This window comes from Haliotis cracherodii, unplaced genomic scaffold (genome assembly GCF_022045235.1).
Source record: "Haliotis cracherodii isolate W230 unplaced genomic scaffold, xgHalCrac1.p SCAF_31, whole genome shotgun sequence".
Lineage (NCBI taxonomy): Eukaryota > Metazoa > Mollusca > Gastropoda > Lepetellida > Haliotidae > Haliotis > Haliotis cracherodii.
The window spans coordinates 2,601,980-2,623,343 of NW_027266288.1; the positions used below are offsets into that span (position 1 = coordinate 2,601,980).

A 21,364-nucleotide genomic window follows, 5' to 3' on the forward strand; every position below is an offset into this window, starting at 1 on the left:
GATAGTTTCCCCAGAACACATTAAATATGGGTTCACAGAGAGAGTATAGTCAACATGTACACAATATGTACTGGCAGACGGTACAACACATATCATGCAGTGGAACCAAATTGTTTCCTCTCCAAGACGCAAGCACCAAGAGAACCTCTAATACTGTGCGATATCATTATTTATACAACATGACATGCTTCAAGGACTATTTACATTGAATAGTGATGGTGTAAATAAAAACACATGTTTGGGGCTCATAGTTTGTAAAGAGCAGCCCATAAATCAGTGTTATCTATGTAGGAACCACTTCAAAGCTTCATGGAGGATGGGTGATTTTCAGTGAACGTGTACATAACAGAAGAGGGGTGGGTGGGGACAGCAGGCTGGAGGGTGAGGGAAAATTGTAGTTGGGGGTGGGGCGGAAACAGAAAATTGGACGGTTGGGGAGAGCAGGTTTGAGGGTGAAGGAAATCTGTAGGAGATGGGGAAGGGGGTCGGGGAGGTCAGTTTAGAGGAATTCGGACAAGTGCTTGTGACTTTGCAGCAATGTTTGGGCTGTATATCTCTCATCATCAATGTTTCCAATAACTTGATCCTACAACATTCAAGTTTTCTTAAACCATCATCAGGTTCTGTTGTGAGACCAGCGTTAGAAATTGGCACTAGTCCTATAGTCCTTGCCAAACTGCCCAATGGTAAAGGTATCATAAGGACTAGTAGAAATGTGCCCTTTTTAAGGATTTTGCTATATTTTATCATTATGAGGACTAGTGGATGAAAACTGTTAGTTTCTAACCCTGGAGACATTTTGATATTCAAAATATGTTCATAACTGACAACTTGTTTCAAACTGCAAATCTCCTCCTGACACTTCCAACTTATTCTCCAACCAGCAAATCCCGATTCTGTGATTTTGTGATCACATCCCATAAAGCTTTGCCCCAATATCTCTCATGCTCTGAGGAGCTGGTATCAGACATTCAATCTGGGCCCAACTTAAAAATCTGTTTTTGATCTCAGGGGCAATAAGTGAAGTGAAAATCTTGCTAAGCGTTCCATCAAAAACATGCAATCTGTTTCACAATCTACAGTGCAGGAAAAAGATCTGGTCCTAGTCAAACACCCTGCTATATCTACCCCCTGCTTGTTATGACCTGATAGGCAGTAGACATGCCAGTCAGTGCAGGTCTTGTAGACAGTAGACATGCAAGTCAGTGCAGGTCTTGTCATGACCTGATAGACAGTAGACATGCCAGTCAGTGCAGGTCTTGTCATGACCTGATAGACAGTAGACATGCAAGTCAGTGCAGGTCTTGTCATGACCTGACAGACAGTAGACATGCCAGTCAGTACAGGTCTTGTCATGACCTGATAGACAGTAGACATGCCAGTCAGTGCAGGTCTTGTAGACAGCAGACATGCCAGTCAACGCAGGTCTTGTCATGACCTAATAGACAGTAGACATGCCAGTCAATGCAGGTCTTGTAGACAGCAGACATGCCAGTCAATGCAGGTCTTGCCATGACCTGATAGACAGTAGACATGCCAGTCAGTGCAGGTCTTGTCATGACCTGATAGACAGTAGACATGCAAGTCAGTGCAGGTCTTGTCATGACCTGACAGACAGTAGACATGCCAGTCAGTACAGGTCTTGTCATGACCTGATAGACAGTAGACATGCCAGTCAGTGCAGGTCTTGTAGACAGCAGACATGCCAGTCAACGCAGGTCTTGTCATGACCTAATAGACAGTAGACATGCCAGTCAATGCAGGTCTTGTAGACAGCAGACATGCCAGTCAATGCAGGTCTTGCCATGACCTGATAGACAGTAGGCATGCCAGTCAATGCAGGTCTTGTAGACAGTAGACATGCCAGTCAATGCAGGTCTTGTAGACAGCAGATATGCCAGTCAATGCAGGTCTTGCCATGACCCGATAGACAGTAGACATGCCAGTCAATGGAGGTCTTGCCATGACCTGATAGACAGTAGACATGCCAGTCAGTGCAGGTCTTGTCATGACCTGATAGACAGTAGACATGCCAGTCAATGCAGGTCTTGTCATGACCTGATAGGTAGTAGACATGCCAGTCAATGCAGGTCTTGCCATGACCTGATAGACAGTAGACATGCCAGTCAATGCAGGTCTTGCCATGACCTGATAGACAGTAGACATGCCAGTCAGTGCAGGTCTTGCCATGACCTGATAGACAGTAGACATGTCAGTCAGTGCAGATCTTTCCATGACCTGATAGACAGTAGACATGTCAGTCAGTGCAGATCTTTCCATGACCTGATAGGTAGTAGACATGTCAATCAGTGCAGGTCTGTAGACAGCAGACATGCCAGTCAGTGCAGGTCTTTCCATGACCTGATAGGTAGTATACATGTCAGTCAGTGCAGGTCTGTAGACAGTAGACATGCCAGTCAGTGCAGGTCTTGTCATGACCTGATAGACAGTAGACATGTCAGTCAGTGCAGGTCTTGTAGACAGTAGACATGCCAGTCAGTGCAGGTCTTGTAGACAGCAGACATGCCAGTCAGTTAAGGTCTTGTCATAAAATTGACGCTCACAACATCAGCTGAATTAAGAGATCCCAAAGTACACATATACAACCATGAATCATAACTGAGGCAAATCCTGTCACATGATCTCATTTAGCAGATCCTGGCATTGCTAAGGGAAGAAAGGAAGCAAGTCACCTACCTGTAGAGTTCCCCAGACGGGTGCCACTACTGTCCTGGAGGTAAACTTTTGGGGGGTTCGGAACATCGACCGGGGACGAACAAGGTATGACAACCATCCCACTCTCAGCAGCAGTGATAGCCAAGACTGGTTTAACCGGGGAGGAGCCCACTTCTGAAAAACAATCAGTTTCATGGTGTATAAGACAAATATGACATCTTGTGTATCACATACTTGACATCACACATTGGACCTCACATATATATTTATGGGCACAGGGACATTGAGCTGACACTGTTCACAAACTGTACAGATTATAGTCTTTACATATCCTTTGATGAATAAAACTTGTGAATAAAATATATCTTTAACTTCTTATCTTCATCCCCCAACATCTAGTCTTCCTAATTTCTCACTGGACCATCTTCCTGAGGCAAGGGCATTAACTGACAATAAAAGTCCAGTTTCCACCCTTGCTGAACAAGGCTGGAACTTCCAGGTTCAATCAAAGCGCCACCAGTGGCTATTACAAGTTATGTCCCTTCTATTGACCAATCAGATTCCATCTCTCATAAAACTTGCATTTGCTTAAAAAATATGTCCGTGCCCAGTCAAGACGATCTGATCAATGATAAAGATCTTTATTTAATAAAACCCTGTGAAGTGCTTCAAATCCCTTGAACACCTTGATTAAGAACATGTAAAAATTTGTAAAATAATAGTCGACACCCATTGAAAGTCCACCTTTGCCAAACTTGGTTACATTTTGGCTGGACGAATGATTGGTTGGTTGGATGGTTGGTTGGTTGGTTGATTTGTTGTTTGACAGCAGTCTGTAAATAATCGAGTCTGGACCAGACAATCCAGTGATTGACATCTATCCACGCAATTGGGATCAATGACATGCATTAACCAAGTCAGCAAGCCTGACCACCCAATTCCATTAGTCGACTCTTACGACAAGCATAGTCGCCGCTGGATTAATGGAGTCAATGCAGAGTCTAGTCAAAATCCTGTAAACAACATGGATCTCAACGTGCAGATTTTGGTTGACTGCAGGATTTGCAACACAAGGTCAAACCAAAATGTTACTCTGGAATTCCAGCCAAGTTTGGCAGAGGTGGATGCTGGACTGTCATAGTCAGTTAATGGGTAGTTGCAGTGGTTCATTGGGCCTAGTTTGATGCCCCACATGGGTACAAGACCCGTGAAGATCAGGGATAGAATAGGTCTTCAGCAACCCATGCTTGCCGTAAAAGGTGACTATGCTAGTCGTAAGAGGCGTCAAACGAGATTGGGTGGTCAGGCTCACTGACTTGGTTGATGCATGTCATCGATCCCAATTGTGTGGATCGATGCTCATGATATTAATCACTGGATTGTCTGATCCAGGCTCTATTATTTACAGACCGCCGTCATATAACTGGAATATTGCTGAGTGCGGCGTTAAACAAATAAACAAACATGGGTACAATGTTTGAAGCCAATTCTGGTGTCCCCAGCCTGGGTTATTAACTAAAAGCCCCAAACAGAACATTATAAATCCAAAATTACATCAGAAATTAATCTATAACTACGGACTTGTCTCCTTCACACCAGAGGTGGTCATGTAGCCTAGTGGTTAAAGCGTTCGCTCGTCACGCCGATGACCCGGGTTCAATTCCCGACATGGGTACAATGTGTGAAGCCCATTTGTGGTGTTCCCCACTGTGATATTGCTGGAATATTGCTAAAAGCGGCGTAATACCATACTCACTCGCTCCTTCATACCAGCCACTACACTTTATCAAATCAACCGAAAATCCGAAATCTTAAACTACATCCATTCTTACTCCAACAGAACAGACTGCCGCCACCAACTTATCTCAAAAGTGTAACATAATGAATGTCCCATCTACAACAAAGCGTTCTCTCAACAACACTTTTTTAATAACACTATCTCAAATTGTCATTACCAGGGGGAGACAACTCTACTAGAACAAAAACTTGACAGTGTACACACTGAAAATACACTGTGGTTCCTCACTCGAATCTAACACAACAAACTCTGCCTCTATTTCATTCAGCTTGTTACAGAGCACATAAGCAGTTTTTAATACCCCTGGTGTGTTGAAGAAAGCGAAATTCAATACAAGCCCGTGGCCTTAATGTTTTTCCTGAGCGGTTGCCAGGACAGCCATTTTTCCCTTTTCCAGGCTGCCTCCTATGCTTAGCCGCCTGTACTCCAAGACCCCAGCAGCAAAGGCACCATGTACATGTGGGGGATATACGTCTCCGTTAGCCCCGGCCTTACAGTAATACGGAAACACAATGTTAAGAATAACCCCAAAAAACAAGTACAAAATGTTGTTAAATAAATACATTATAAGCTCGCATAGCGGGAATATCTACACAGATCGGTGCCATCTTGAAGCCAGAAGGGAGATTCGGCCAGTGAAAGCAGGTGGAACGATGTCGGTTTTCGTCTCCCCACCCTTCCTTTCCCTACCCCAAACCTGGACGGATCATGTTTACCTAAATCCCAAATATCCCAGGTGAGGACCAGGTGTAAGTGAACATTTCTACACATAATGTGTCAAAATATATACATAATCTACACTGCCGAGCTTGCCGAAGCCACGATCTTGCTGCCTGGCGACCTTTCAGGGTTCCTGTAATGTTGCCGATCTGTTTGTTTCTGCGGACATTTAGCATCCAAACATGAAAATAATCACGGAGGGGGTAGTCTTCTCTTAAGGTGTTTTGCTACACATAGGTCTTGTATTGGAATCCGCTAGGGGTTAGAGTATGTTCGGAGGTCAGGTGTAGTAATTAAGTCCAAGTTTATAACACAACATTAAGTCTTTTACAGCGTTACTTTTTACCTCGTTCACATTATATATCTTAGCAAAGAAAAGACCCAAACTACCAATAACAATTTCACAAAACCATTTGAAAGTATCTAAACAATATGCCCACACTAAAAATCCCCAACATAATGTGCTCACTTAAAATGCAGCTAGAAATAATATTTATCAAGGAAATTCGTCAATTATGTCATTTTTGAAATAATAAAATCTCCCCAACCAAATTATGAAAATATTTCTACAAGGTCTTCACCTCTGTTTACAACTGGCACATGGGGGTCGGAGTGGACATCATGTTCCCATCATCGCCACCAGGCTCCGTACCAATGTAGGTTAAACCAACAGCCACAGCACAGAGAGCAATAGTCATCCACAGCAAATCATTAAAGCCGATCATCTCGAAAGAAGGCCATTGGAACAACTACATGCTACCACTTCAACCTGTACGCAAATGTCTTTTTCATGACAGCTCTTCAGATTCGGAAAGAAAACTCAACAATAGGTACAACTACCCATAATCCCTGATTTCTCGAACCAGTGAATGTTTGCTCAATTAGGGTTTGAGGTTTCAGTAGAAATTCAAAACAGATTATGCGAACGGTTTGTTTTTGATGTGGGTATACCGCAATCTTCCTAATTTCAAAAGCAGTTCTTCTCGCCTCCGAGATAGTCGACTGCAAGGGATCTGTACTGGGAGATGTTTCCAATTTTGACAGAACGTTCTCATTAGTGTCAAAGCCAAGCTTTTTTCTCTTACACTCAGTATGAGAACGATGTATTCTGTAACTCTCCGCGGTATTAGTTTCAGGGAGCTGATTTTCTGGCCATCTTTGTTTGTGATAATATGAAGCAACATTAGCATTTATTGGGATCTTAACACCTTCCTCTTGGAAAAAGCTGGGTGAAAAGGCACACTAAAACACGATAATTGACCCGACTTTTTTTTATGTCCATATCCAATTTTTGCATCAGTATCCAGTTTTTACATCAGTTTTTATTTTGTAAGAAAGAAAAGACATTTAAGCATCAAATAACTTAGTGTAACATCCACTAAAACATGGTAATGGATTAGTTCTAGTTTTCTTGAATCAGTCAGTGATGTTTCTCTACTCTACAGAGCCATAACATAATCAGGTTTTAATGTGGACTGGAAACATAGAAGCTAATACATTCCTATAAAAATATGCAAAGTTACTGATAAAAACCGATCACACTTATTTTTTTAGAGTTTACAGGCATGTTTTGGGGGGATCTTTTTTATATAAACAATGATTTATGTTGGAGAGCATGATTTCCATCCTGATAACATCTTCCTGTATGCAGGGTGCATACTTCAAGATATGCTTGGGGTTAAAAGATGGTGTTACACTCATGCTCAGTTGGGGCTACTCTTTCACACACAGTTCTTAACATGGAAAAATAATTAAATTCTGCTGACAGCTTATCACATCAATAACCTTTAACCTTTGTCTACAGCAAAAAGCAGAAGTGATAAACTTCTCCCTTCTGGTGCAATTCCATTAAGATTTGTTCAAATACATGTTTTGGAAGAATTAGTAACTTCCTGCTCAGAGTGATGGCCTTGGAGCGGGGGAGGAGCAGGACGTCCGGACCTGGATTTCTCCATCTATCGTTCTATTGATGAATATTCTATGACCTTGCGCTAAGATATTCAACTTTTGTACAGTATGCTCTCATGCTAAGATGGTCATCTAACATCCAGTATGCTCTTAGGCTAAGATAGTCATCTATCATTCAGTATGCTCTTACGCTAAGACGGTCATCTATCATCTAGTATGCTCTAAGGCTAAGATAGTCATCTATCATTCAGTATGCTCTTACGCTAAGACGGTCATCTATCATCTAGTATGCTCTTCGGTTAAGATGGTTGTCTATCATCCAGTATGCTCTCATGCTAAGATGGTCATCTATCATCCAGTATGCTCTTACACTAAGATGGTCGTCTATCATCCAGTATGCTCTCACGCTAAGATGGTCATCTATCATCTAGTATGCTCTTCGGCTAAGATGGTCATCTATCATCCAGTATGCTCTTACGCTAAGACGGTCATCTATCATCCAGTATGCTCTCACGCTAAGATGGTCATCTATCATCCAGTATGCTCTCACGCTAAGATGGTCATCTATCATCCAGTATGCTCTTACACTAAGATGGTCATCTATCATCTAGTATGCTCTTTGGCTAAGATGGTCATCTATCATCCAGTATGCTCTTACGCTAAGATGGTCATCTATCATCTAGTATGCTCTTACGCTAAGAAGGTCATCTATCATCCAGTATGCTCTTACACTAAGATAGTCATCTATCATCCAGTATGCTCTCACGCTAAGATGGTCATCTATCATCCAGTATCCTCTTACGCTAAGACACGTGGACTGCTACCCTGAGGGAGTGATGTCACACAATTGTTTGTTTCTTACTTAAAACAACATTCAGCAAAATTTCAACTTTTTCTAACAGTGGCCAATAATCCAGCCAGACAATCCAGAGATTAAAATCATGAGCAACGATCCACCCAGTAATCAACCAAGTCACCGAGCCTGACCACCCGATCCAGTTCATCGCCTCTGACGAAGACCTTTTCTGACCCAGATCTTCACTGATCATCAACTAACTCATTTGGAGGAACAGCGGTAGAAACTAACATTTTTGGTCCACTAGTCCTTATAATGATAATATATAGTAAAACCCTTAAAAATGGCAAATATCTACTAGTCCTTATGGGGGCGGTCTGGTAGCCTAGTGGTTAGAGCGTTCGCTCGTCACGCTGAAGACCCGGGTTCGATTCCCGACATGGGTACAATGTGTGAAGCCCATTTCTGGTGTCCCCCGCCGTGATATTGCCGGAATATTGCTAAAAGCGGCGTAAAATCAAACTCTCTCACTAGCTCACTAGTCCTTATGATACCTTAACTATTGGGCAGTTTGGCAAGGACTATAGGACTAGTGCCAATTTCTAACCCTGAGGAATAAAACTCGTTAACTCACCTGGAGGTCGAAGTGCCACAAGAGGGATGCTGATGATGGATCCGGCAGCGGCTGACGCCACACACTGGTATATGCCTTCATTTGATGAGTATTCAAAATTGTTAAAATATAAATTGTCTCCCCTAAACTCCAATCCATTGTGGTCTTCCTGTTTCAAAAGCTTGCTGTTAAACAGCCATTTCACTGTGGCATTTGGAGGTGTCACCTCACAATATATTGTCACTGGGGCATGATGGGATATCACAGAAGTCTTTGGTTCCCTCAGAAATGCCGGCACTGCACCTGGAAAATCAAATCAAACAAATGTTAAATAAGAAGTATACACAATTTAATCATAATGAAATAAGTATAGCATTTGTTTTATTTATCTCCTCGTCTTGATACTATCATTATACAGTGAAACCCTCTTTACACAGTAAAACCCTCTTTACACAGTAAAACCCTCTTTATACAGTGAAACCCTCTTTGCACAGTGAAACCCTCTTTATACAGTAAAACCCTCTTTGCATAGTAAACCCTCTTTATTGAAACTCTCTTTACACAGTGAAACCCTCTTTACACAGTGAAACCCTATTCATACAGTGAAACCCTCTTTATACAGTGAAACCCTCTTTATACAGTGAAACCCTCTACACAGTAAAACCCTCTTTAGTGAAACCTCTTTACACAGTGAAAACCTCTTTATACACTGAAACCCTCTTTACACAGTGAAAACCTCTTTATACACTGAAACACCCTTAATACACTGAAAACCTATCTATCCCGCACTAACGTTTAAAAGGAAATCATCCGACAAATTTCCAGTTTCATAATCCAGACTTTATAAAATCCTCGTTGACAGGTTGTTAGACGAACTTTTTATGTATATAGAATCAACCTGATTTGAAACCAGCTTAGAAAGAAATAACCTAACCCTCAACCTTTTCATTCCTGCTATTCCTGCCAGCTAGCGACAGTTGAAGAAACTGTCCCCCTAACTGTGCTAACGGCTGATAGTGACAACACACTATCATTCCCTAGAGGTGGTCAAGTTAACAACATGTACCAGTACAGTCAAGTCTCGTTAATCCTACACTTGTTAATCTGACAATCGGCTTTATTCGACACTAATGATGGGAACCAACTAAATCAGTGCTATTTAGACCCATTAATCCCACAGTCTCGCACTCCGACTGCGACTCACCTAATTTGCAACGAATTACCGAAATCACTCATTAATCAGTCATGTTATCTGACACAGTGATCAGCGTACTCCGTGGTCATCTGCCCGCAAGTACACAGCCCGTGTTTTGATGCTGGTAGCTGCATATTACAACGGCTGCAGTGATAAACTTCCTCAACAATAAACAATTATTGTTTTAAATTTACCCTTAGAGGTTGCATGATAAGAAAACATTTTCCGTTAACAAGGTAACATAACAATAGAAATATTTATTTGTTCATTTTTTCATTACATGTTTATATTGTTATCTATCATGTAGTTGTTCGATTTTTTATCACAAACATTGATACTACTTAATTTCGTGCATCCCACACTCATTAATCCGATCATATGCAACCATCCTTGTCAGATTAACGGGACTTGACTGTAGTTTAAGGATTTCCAATTCTTACAGTTGCTTATGGAAGGCCAACACAAGACGACAAAAGCCAAAAAATAACAATAAAAAAGCTGTAGTTTATTCTATTTCAATAATATTACATTTTTTAATTAAAAAAAACACTTTTTAATAGTTTCTGCAATCGGTGAAATGCGTGAACACAAAACTTAACTTTTTAACGACAAAACCTTAAAACAAGAACGAAACATGCCATCAGCAAGTGTAGAAGTCCACACGGTCAACAAGCACATTGAGACCCATTTCTCAATTTCTGTGTTTGACTGACAGATGATACAACAACATGAAATACAAGATTTTGACCACAAATACATGAAGCAGCTGATTGGTCAGATGTGACAAGCCAGCGACCTATTTGAAGCAGGGAGACCAGTCCCATGATTTCCACAACCTGAACTAACTCCATGGTATTTACCAGGCAATGGCTTCATGACAGGACAAACAACGAATCCAATGAGCTGAACTGTCGGGGACCTTTCAGAAAGACACAGTGCTCCCTTTTTTCTTAATATCCTCTTGCTTTTCCAACTGTGAAAGTAGGCACAGGTCACTAGTCATTCATACTGCTTGCTAGCATACCCAAGCATTCAGCTTGTGCAAAATCCCAACCATTTCCCCTAATAGTCTGTGGGCCTTGTGAAAAATGGGGAATTCTTAAAAGATTCAGTCAAGCAGTCTTCTACGTTATTACTTCAGGCTGACAACCTCACAAAAGCCGCCCATGTTAAAACTGGCCGACACAATGGCCGATTTCAGGGCAGTTCCTCACCATTCATTCCCTCCCTTCCCCCTTCAAGATGCAAACATGGGCGCACAGAAAACCTACGATTTACTCATTCGCCTATTCCACCAGTCAACCGTGCTCAGACCAGAGAAAATCACCAGTCTGGTTGTCACAACCCCTAATTTCCAAAACAGTAACGTCCTATCGGAAATAATAAGGACAAATCAAGGGGGATAATTTGCCACGGGGATGATTGCCTCTCCCAAGAATTGTAGTGCTAATTGGAGACTTGTCCTGCCGTACAATCGTGCCAAGTCACGTGAAAACCCTGTTGGCTCGATTCTATATCACCTTCACCTCAAAGCTCTTCGCATTATAGGTTCACACAATTAAAAAAGATTTTCACTCAACTGATGCGTAAACGTGAATTTCCGTATTTTGAAACCCCTTTCAGACAAACCGTTTTACAAAAAAAGTCGACTCAGCCTTCCGTGTGGTCTATATTGTAACCATAGCAACCAGTAGGCCCATCTTAACAAATGGTGTAATTCTCGGCTCGTGTGCTTGCTTCTGTGGAGGATATTCCCCAATGGAGGACTCGCACAGCCACCTTCTCCTCGTCCATGGACACAATAAGCGAGTAGAGGGATTTCGAGTTCTTTTGTCACCAGTGAATTCCCCTTGACTTTTGACAATCCAAAAACATTTCAAAAGCTCAGCGGGACTGCTCGTACCAAGAACACAGTTACTATGGACTAACTCAGAGAGCATTATCAGTTTCAGTGTAGACAAACCAGTGAAGTCTTTTGCTTCACGACTTCAATTACAGCAGCTGACAACAGCCTATTGTGTAGAAAAACTTAGCAATATGATAAAGTCCCCTCTTCGTTGTCTCATCACCATTCAAACATTCTCCAAATTTGACTCATTATCTCGACTCAGTGGTTTGAAAACCTGAGGTATTAATAATGAAGGCCCTTTCTTCGTCTGTGAGAAAAACGAAAGTTTCGGAAGGGGAGGCAGCACGTGCGCTCCCTGACTCATACCAAGCCAAGGCCATGTGTATAATAATCCGTAATTTTTTAAGATACCCATATTGAAATTTCCAAAATCAAAACTGATATATAAGATACAAATGGAGAACATCTAGAATCATCCAAAACAAATCTATTACACTGTTTCAGACACAGAAGAACACTTAAACCTTATCAATAGATAAAGCGACAAAACCCTTTCCATATCCAATAGAAATCTCAGCATGAAGCAGAGTCGATTGTACGATTCCGACTATGCTATGAGCATATGTACATGAATCACTATAAAATAGTATAATGATATCAGGTGTTCACGAAAAGGGGAGCGAATCCAGTCCCACCTGTTGCATCCCTCAAGCAATATAAAATTTTAAAACACTGGTGTACCTGCACCAAAGCCTTGAAAGACTAAAGAATACTAAAGTCTTAATCGATACTCCAGTTTCTGAATGAAACTTAAAGATATTTTGAGTGTTTCATTAGTGGACGAGTTAGTGGATGGGAGGGATTTGGTACATTTACCACTTTGCTGAAACCCACAAGCATAGGTATGGTGCTAACAAACCAAAAAACATTAAAATGAATCTGGGATTCAAACTCTCCTGAGGGACATAATTCTGCTAGTTATTTGTGGCACCCCAGTCAACTGGACCACGCGGCCCTCCCAGGTGTTGCATAATGCGACCCGTGAAGATTCCGGGGTAGAATAGGTCTTCAGCAACCCATACTTGCCGTAAAAGGCGACTATGCTTGTCGTAAAAGGCGACTAACGGGATCGGGTGGTCAGGCTCGCTGACTTGGTTGATGCATGCCATCGATCCCAATTGCGTGGATCGATGTTCATGATATTTATCACTGGATTGTCTGGTCCAGACTCAATTATTTACAGATCGCCGTCATATAGCTGGAATATTGCTGAGTGCGGCGTTAAGCAACAAACCAACCAACCAAACCAAGCATAATGCAGCATCAGCATCACTGAAGCAATTCTCTGATAAATCAGTGAAATGATAAAATCAAACAGGCCCTAAGGACTCAGAATAGACAATTAGTTGGACGTCAACATTTTTATCTGAAAATGGGAGCTGCCCGGGTCACTTTGGTGTCCATTTCCACAAACCAAACCCTTTCATGTGAAGGTGTGAAGTGCGATATGAACTCCAACAATTTCATTTTTTTTAAATGAAAAGACTGGAATAATCAGCTAGTGTTTTAAAGGGTTAAAAGCCACTTTTCAACAACTGCACTGGTGTCTCGGATGTGATGGTGGTGCACTAGGAGGAGGAATTCTCCAGATAGCTCGGCAGCCATTAACTCAATGATTGTATAATGAATATGGGCGATTTATGAGGAGTTCCTGTCACATAAAGCAGAGGATTGTGGGAAGGCACAAAGAAGCTGTGGTATCCATCACTCTGGGCCGCCACAGCTTTGATGTTGCAGCAGCAACTGGCTCTTTAACTTCAAACCTGGAGAGTCTAAAACACCACCCTGACAGTGAGTGAGTGAGTGAGCTGGGTTTAACGCCGCTTTTAACATTATTCCAGTTATATCACGGCGTGTTGGCTTAATGTGGGAGGAAAGCCCAAAGTGATGCAGGTCTTAGACGTTTACCACTTCGGTGAAACCCACGAGCACGGGTATGGTGCTGACAAACCCAGAAACATAATCGGGGTGAACCGGGATTCGAACCCACAACCATAGGTTTCTGGCGAATCGCGGCGCCTTAGACGACTGGGCCACCCGTGCCCCCCACCCTGACAGTGTATTGGGAGATGCGATCACTTACCAGGGAAATTAACGCAGTCGCCATCACAAATATTACACAATGTGTGCATGCTCTTACGAACATGGATAAACTTCAGACACCACAGAAAGTGTCTCCTCTACCCTGTGGGAAACCACAAATTGGTACCTTTCCAAAAGGGGATCGATACATCTTGAAATCAAACAAACTCTTGGCTCATTTCTCGATTTGGGCTTCATGTTTGTTTGTTTGTTTGTTTGTTTGTTTGTTTGTTTGTTTGTCTCTTTGTATAACAGCACCCGGCAATATTCCACTTACATGACTGTGATTGACATCATGAGCATCGATCTACCCAATTGGGATACGATGACATGCATCAATCAACTCAGTAAGTCTGACCACCCGATCCCGTTAGTCGCGTCTTACGTGGGTTGCTGAAAACCAATTTTTCCGCCGATCTTCACGGAGGTAGACAAGCCTGGGTTGCTGAAACCAATTCTATCCCGGATCTTCACGGGTGTGATTTACTTAACTCAAAAGTCTGGTTACTAGCGGACTAGTTGCCATGTTCAGACATTATTGTTTACCCATAATGCATCTTGTGTTCATGTTGATGCCTAAAACAGTTAATCATTTTCACATTTTCGCACATTTCCAATCTATACATGAAATGTCGTTGGTAGAGCTGAAAATATTATATGCAAATGTGCAGATATTGTTTGTTGTGGTTTTGTGTGACTAAACCTTTCTCCGCGAAGAAATGCATACAGGCATGTTTGTCTTCTGTTGTGAGCCTCAATATTTGGCGCGCATCATATGTTTAACTCATTCAATGATAACACATTTAATGTGATTAAAACAACAGCGGAGGTCACGCTGACCGATCTCTTACACTCACTGCACTTAGTCCCAAAGAACAACAAACCCTGTTAAAAACAACATTAGCTTAACATTGAGACACCCGTGTTTTGTGATGGCCAAATAAGTGTTTTTGATAAGCCTGATCATGATAACAGCTTCGGTAAAGGGGAAAGGATTTTTAAAAAGAATTGTAACGCTTTTGAATATATGAACTCCACACAAATCCCATTAGTGTAGAAAACTGACAGTATAATTTAGTGAAGACATGTGGTAAATAGATGTGTTTGGGTGAACAGCTCTTCCATCTGAAAACAGGTACCCAAACGTAACAGGTCACACGAACATCAAGAACGACCTTTTCAAGTGGATTTTCAAATCTTATCTGTGGTGCAAAAACCTTATTTCAATACTAGAGCGATTTTGTTTTCAAAGTTCCCTATTCCTTGACACCAACCATCTATCTGGTGTTTCTGAACATGAAAACGATTGCTCCAACACACCCAATGACTCCATTATCTCGCTGCTCTACAAACATCCTGCTAGGGAGCCATGGGCTTGGACAGATGATTTTCGCATCAATAGTTGGAATATGATACAAAAAATGTCAGTCTGCATATTACTAGAATCATTTTTTCCTCATCAAGAGAACATGTTGGAGTGTTTTTTGGTTCTCAGACGGTTTAAAGTTTTATGATAATTTTCTCCTTTAGCTGCTAAATGTAACAAGTTACGAAACATTTTTCCAGGCTAAAATCACGTTTTTAATGACAAAGATAGAGGCACACAGAAGAGGGCGCTTTGGATTGCCATGTATTTGTTTAATGTTTTGCATCGAAAGATGAAAAGATCCTGAGATGTATCCAATCCTTTCATCATCATCATCATCATCATCATCACCACCACCACCACCATCCAACTCTTGTTATGGTCCATAAAACATTGAAGGTCAATAGGTCGACACTGTGGGTGAGTGAGTGAATGTTTTACGGTTCACTATCACAGTGTCGTGTACATTGTCAAGTCTGGGTCGGGCAAACACAGTGTCGTGTACATTGTCAAGTCTGGGTCAGGCAAACCAGTGACTCCTAGCATGAGCACAAACCCCACCATCCTGACATACAAGACACATTGAGCCAGCTCACACACTGAACCCATGCTCAAGCTTTTGGTTATTTGGGTATTTTATCATGGTTAACATTTATACTAAGTTATCCTATAATAATTAGATCCACATCAAGTGTTACGAGTTACCATGGTGTAATATTTATACATCATTTCATATAATAGTTTAGCAAGTAATACTTACCATCAGGTAAAATGCATATATAAAATATCAGTAGTATCATCAGGTAAAATGCATATATAAAATATCAGTAGTTTCATTCCATAGTTTTTTAGACGAATGCTAGCCTAAGGTAATGGGAGCGCATCTCCTAGACATACTATTCAATAAAACAAGAGTTACGTCTACATAGTTTAATTGAATAGTTTGTCTAGGAGAGCTATAATTGTTATAGGATAACTTAGTTAACCATGATAATTTTACCCAGGGATTTGATTTTGATTGGGTATCTGCAGGTTGTAGGGGGTATTAAAATCTTTTGACCCACCTGTTTCTTGACATTTGGGTATTTAACTTAAAACCTGTTTCGTAACATTCCCTGTAAATTATTTATAACTATTTGATTAGTAGCCTGCTTGAAGCTCCTTCTCCGAAAACCACATTTGTTTGCAAAATCTAGCATTGTAAGAAAGACTCTATGGTTTTAACTACCAATCAGCGACTAATTAAGATACAGAATGTATCAGTGTTTGTTGCAGAAGCTTTTCCGAATGTAACTGTCGGTAAGCGAATTTCGCGATTGGGTGATACACAATCATTTTATCTCACAGTTGTTATATACGGAATCGTTTTATCTAATAGTTATGATATACGCATTAGTTTTATTTCAATACCGTATTTATAATTTTTGTTGCGTATTTGATATGGTATGATTTGCAGGGGTAGAAACTAACATATTTAGTCCCCAAGTCCTTAAAATGATAACATACAGCAAAACCCTTAAAAATGGCAAATTTCTACTTGTCGTTATGATACCTTAACTATTGGCCAGTTTGGCAAGGACTACAGGACTAGTGCCAATTTCTAACGCAGATTTGCCAGGTTACAACTGTACCCCAGTAACCTATGCTTTACACCATGTAACCACCCGGTCCTCTAATGCCAGGTTACATCTGTACCCCAGTAACCTATGCTTTACACCATGTAACCACCCGGTCCTCTAATGCCAGGTTACATCTGTACCCCAGTAACCTATGCTTTACACCATGTAACCACCCGGTCCTCTAATGCCAGGTTACAACTGTACCCCAGTAACCCTTTGCTTTACACCATGTAACAACCTGGTCCTCAAATGCCAGGTTACATCTGTACCCCAGTAACCTATGCTTTACACCATGTAACCACCCGGTCCTCTAATGCCAGGTTACAACTGTACCCCAGTAACCTATGCTTTACACCATGTAACCACCCGGTCCTCTAATGCCAGGTTACAACTGTGCCCCGGCAACCTATGCTTTACACCATGTAACCACCCGGTTCTCTAATGCCAGGTTACAACTGTACCCAAGTAACCTATGCTTGTTGTAAGAGTCACTCAAAATGCTTATCAAAACCATTTAATTCAAGTGCGGAATGCAGTAAAGGATAAAACACCTCTTTTTATCAAAGTTTCCAAATCGCAAACAATCTCCAACTGTTTCCATTCTCACAGTCTCTTTACACAAGAGGTTAGCTCGCTAACTAACCCCCACTAACACGACGCTGGCTAATTTCTCCGACACATCACTAACTGAAATATATCCCTTTTCTAATTGCTATAGACAACAGAGGTTCCACACGCACAGGCATGAGACTCTCTGAGACATGTGAAATGAACATGCATGGCTGTGAAACTTACATATCACGTGCCTTCCGACTTGATGCAAGAACTCATGCTTTCAAACTTGGCTTTCAGAAAACAAAAAAAAGGTTATGCAACTATTTACTCTTGTAATTAAGCCGACGGTCTGGGGGCGGAGATCGATGGTGTTTGGTTTTCCCAGGTTTGTGAAAACACTTTGTGGCAACGTGAAGAACTTCACTGTCATGATATTTGGCCTCCGTTCCTACCATACACTGTTTAGTCCACTTGACATGAAATAACCTACAATTTGAGCCAATGAATTTTAAAGGGTGAGAGAAAAAGATTATTTACATTATTTGATTTGTTAATAATCTGTAAATCACTTCCTTACTATATTTTACAGGTTCTTTTCATTTGCCACTTTTCAAGTTAAAAAAAACACTTTCGCTTTATCTAATGTTTTTCATATAAATCTAACCTTGCCACTTAAATTTGTGTCTATGACAAAGCTTCTAATTATCATAATCATCTGACAGGCTTAGGAGTGAGTGAGTGAGTGTGGTTTTACGGCCCTTTTAGCAATATCAGGGCTGGGGACACCAGAAATGAGTGAGTGTGGTTTAACGCCGCTTTTATCAATATCACAGCAGGGGACACTAGAAATGGGCTTCACACATTGTACCCACATTGTTTGGGAATCGAACCCGGGTCTTTGGCGTGATGACTTGCTTCCCATAGGCACACCAGAAACCTATGATTGTGGGTTCGAATCCCAGTTCAGCTTCTAGGTGTGTCAGCACCATACCCGTGCTCGTTGGTTTCACAATTGGGCTTTATCCCTCATTAAGCTGACATGCCATGATATAAGTAAAACCCAACTCACTCACTCATACACCACAATGCTATAAATATTTATCATGATCTTATTACCTGTGCCACAGAATTCTTGTAATATTTCTTCTCTATCCCAAGTGGGCTTTGTATAAATTTTCATTTCTTCTTTAATGCAAATTAAAAATGATAAATCCTGATGAAAATCTGTATAAAATTGAATAAAAATATTTCTGAGGTTTCATTGCCTTCCCCAGATTAAAATGGCTTGTTGTTGCTACCCCTCATCGAGCCAACCACAGCCCTATAACCCCGTCTTAATCCTCCTGCCTGTCTTTGGAACTCCTGGAGCCCCATTGGCTCCAGCCTGCTTGATGAAAACCAAAACATGTCTCTGACCCCTGACCTGATGGTTGACCTTTAACCCACACAGCATTTTATCAGAAAAATAAGTAGGTTGGGATGCATCAAAAAGTGTGACTGCGGAAACCGGATCATGTGCGGAAACCGGATCATGTGCGAACCTGATAATGATGCTAAGTAGAGACCTTACAAAGAAGGGCTGATGTCCTGATATGTTTACCTACATGATTACATTTTAAAAACTTGTGAGAAACAAGTCTGGAAGAATATCCTCAGCTGAAAACATGGTTTTCAGGAACCAATTTTAATAGTGGAGAATAATTAGGGGTTATCAGTCCTATATATAATTCAGCAATATTCCAGCTATATGATGGCGGTCTGTAAATAATCGAGTCTGGACCAGACAATCCAGTGATTGATATCATGAGCATCGATCCACTCATTTGGGATACAATGACATGCATCCTGTTAGTCACCTCTAATGAGTGAGTGAGTGAGTGAGTATGGTTTTACGCCGCTTTTAGCAATATTCCAGCAATATCACGGCGGGGGACACCAGAAATGGGCTTCACACATTGTACCCATGTCGGGAATCGAACCCGGGTATTCAGCGTGACGAGCGAACGCTTTAACCACTAGGCTACCCGACCGCCCCACACCTCTAATGGCAAGCATGGGTTGCTGAAGACCTATTCTAACTAAGATCTTCATGGGGGACAAGCATGGGTTGACATCACCTTAAAGCGATGCAGGTTGCAGATACTTTTAACTTTGAAACTATGATCATGAGAATGGTGCTGGTTGGTTGGTTGTTTAACGCCGCACTCAGCAATATTCCAGCTATATAACTGCATCTGTAAATAATTGAGTCTGGACCAGACAATCCAGTGATGATATCATGGGCATCAATCCACGCAATTGAGATCGATGACAGGCATCAACCAAGTCAGTGAGCCTGACCACCTGATGCTGTTAGTCACCTCTTAAGACTAGCATAGTCGCCATTTACAGAAGCATAGGTTGTTGAAGACCTGTTCTATCCCAGGTCTTCACGGGTCGAATATGGTGCTGACAAACCAAGGATCTGGGGTTCAAACCCCATCAGCTGATCCATGGCAATCAAATAGTGAGTGAGTGAGTATGGTTTTACGCCGCTTTTAGCAATATTCCAGCAATATCACGGCAGGGGACACCAGAAATGGGCTTCACACATTGTACCCATGTCGGGAATCGAACCCGGGTCTTCGGCGTGACGAGCGAACGCTTTAACCACTAGGCTACCCGACTGCCCCGGCAATCAAATAATTGTGCTGAGTCATCAAACACACTTCTATCTCTTTAGCTTTCTTACCCATGTTCTGTACATACTTTAAAAAACAAATAACATCAAACAGAATTCCTTTTTTTTCAGCGTTACCTTTGATATCTCAAATTACAAAAAATTCTCTTCATAAGTGACAAAACTAAAATTTCAATTGAAAATTTTAATTTCAAAAAGTTTAATTTCTTCCATCCGCTATTAGTTGTGCATGGCTTGTGTTTCGTTTTAGATTCGGATGAACTGTTATCTTAACACTTCCAGTCCAACAAGTATTTCAAAACATAAATAGTTGCTCATTCAGTTATTTTCTAATCTAGCAATCTAATGACTTCCTTCTTTAAATCGGCCCAGTTTGTCATCTGGAAAATCAGCTTTGGGAAGTTTCAAACAGGAAACATGCATGACGGTCTGGAGAGTCAAGATCATAGAAGTTAACTTCAAGAAAATAAAGCTCATTTTATGATATCAGCAGATCTTTATTATATCATATCCATAAATCTATCAGTGGCTTATTATTCCCCAAATACTTTTTCATTGATGATTAATAAATTCACTGTGTAGATATGTTCAAGTTTCAAGAGTTGTCTCCCTGCTCTGACTTACAATAAAATTGATCTGTTAATGGACTTTGTCACTCTCCTACCATGGGGCCGGCAGCCAGCTAGCATAGTACCTCTGCCACAGGCCAGTGCCATGTGACGATTCGCCACATCTTTCACAGTCCATTCAAGATATTGCATATGCTTTTCATCCGTTTCATGTTTGACAAGTCCACACATTTTCATAAACAAATGTCAGAGAATGGTTAACTTTTATTGAGAAAGTATGCAAATACGTAAAAATCTACTTGTTTTTGCGTAGTTATCCTATGTTTACATTGGTTGTAGCCCAACGGAGAGCTACTGATACGGTCACTTTGATGCATAAATATATATTGTCATGCAACTCACTGTCGCAGTTGTAGTAGCATATCTATATAGTTATGCAAAACAATATGTAAAGCGCCTCCAAATACTTGCATTAGTCTGTTCTATACTGATTTCTGAAAAAGCGCGTTTGTTTACAAACAAGAGAAAAGTCCGGTCACGTGATATGCAAATTAGCCTGTGGCAGTGGTGTTATGCTGAGTCACCACTGCGACGGAGTGTGGGACTTTGTGACAAGTATAATAATTAGTCGCTTGTGTGACTTTGCATAGACCATTTTCGAGTGTTTGACTTGTGTTGAGTGAGTGAGTATAGTTTTACGCCGCTTTTAACAATATTCCAGCAATATCACGGCGGGGGACACCAGAAATGGGCTTCACACATTGTACCCATGTCGGGAATCGAACCCGGGTCTATGGCGTGACGAGCGAACGCTTTAACCACTTGGCTACCCGACCGCCCCTGATCTGTTAATGGACCTTGTGACAAGTATAATAATT

At 41.2% G+C, this 21,364-nt stretch overlaps 1 protein-coding gene across 4 annotated transcripts in view; it reads right to left on the reverse strand.

Moving 5' to 3' along the window:
• Positions 1-21,364, reverse strand: part of LOC139477175 (interference hedgehog-like) — a 128,716-nt gene that overhangs the window by 39,675 nt on the left and 67,677 nt on the right. For all 4 annotated transcript variants that reach the window (XM_071259727.1, XM_071259724.1, XM_071259725.1 and 1 more), the window contains exons 3-4: positions 8,533-8,814; positions 2,698-2,850 (exon numbers count right to left, since the gene is read on the reverse strand). In XM_071259727.1, the coding sequence (XP_071115828.1) occupies positions 2,698-2,850; positions 8,533-8,814 (435 nt within the window). The remainder of the gene's footprint in view (positions 1-2,697; positions 2,851-8,532; positions 8,815-21,364) is intronic.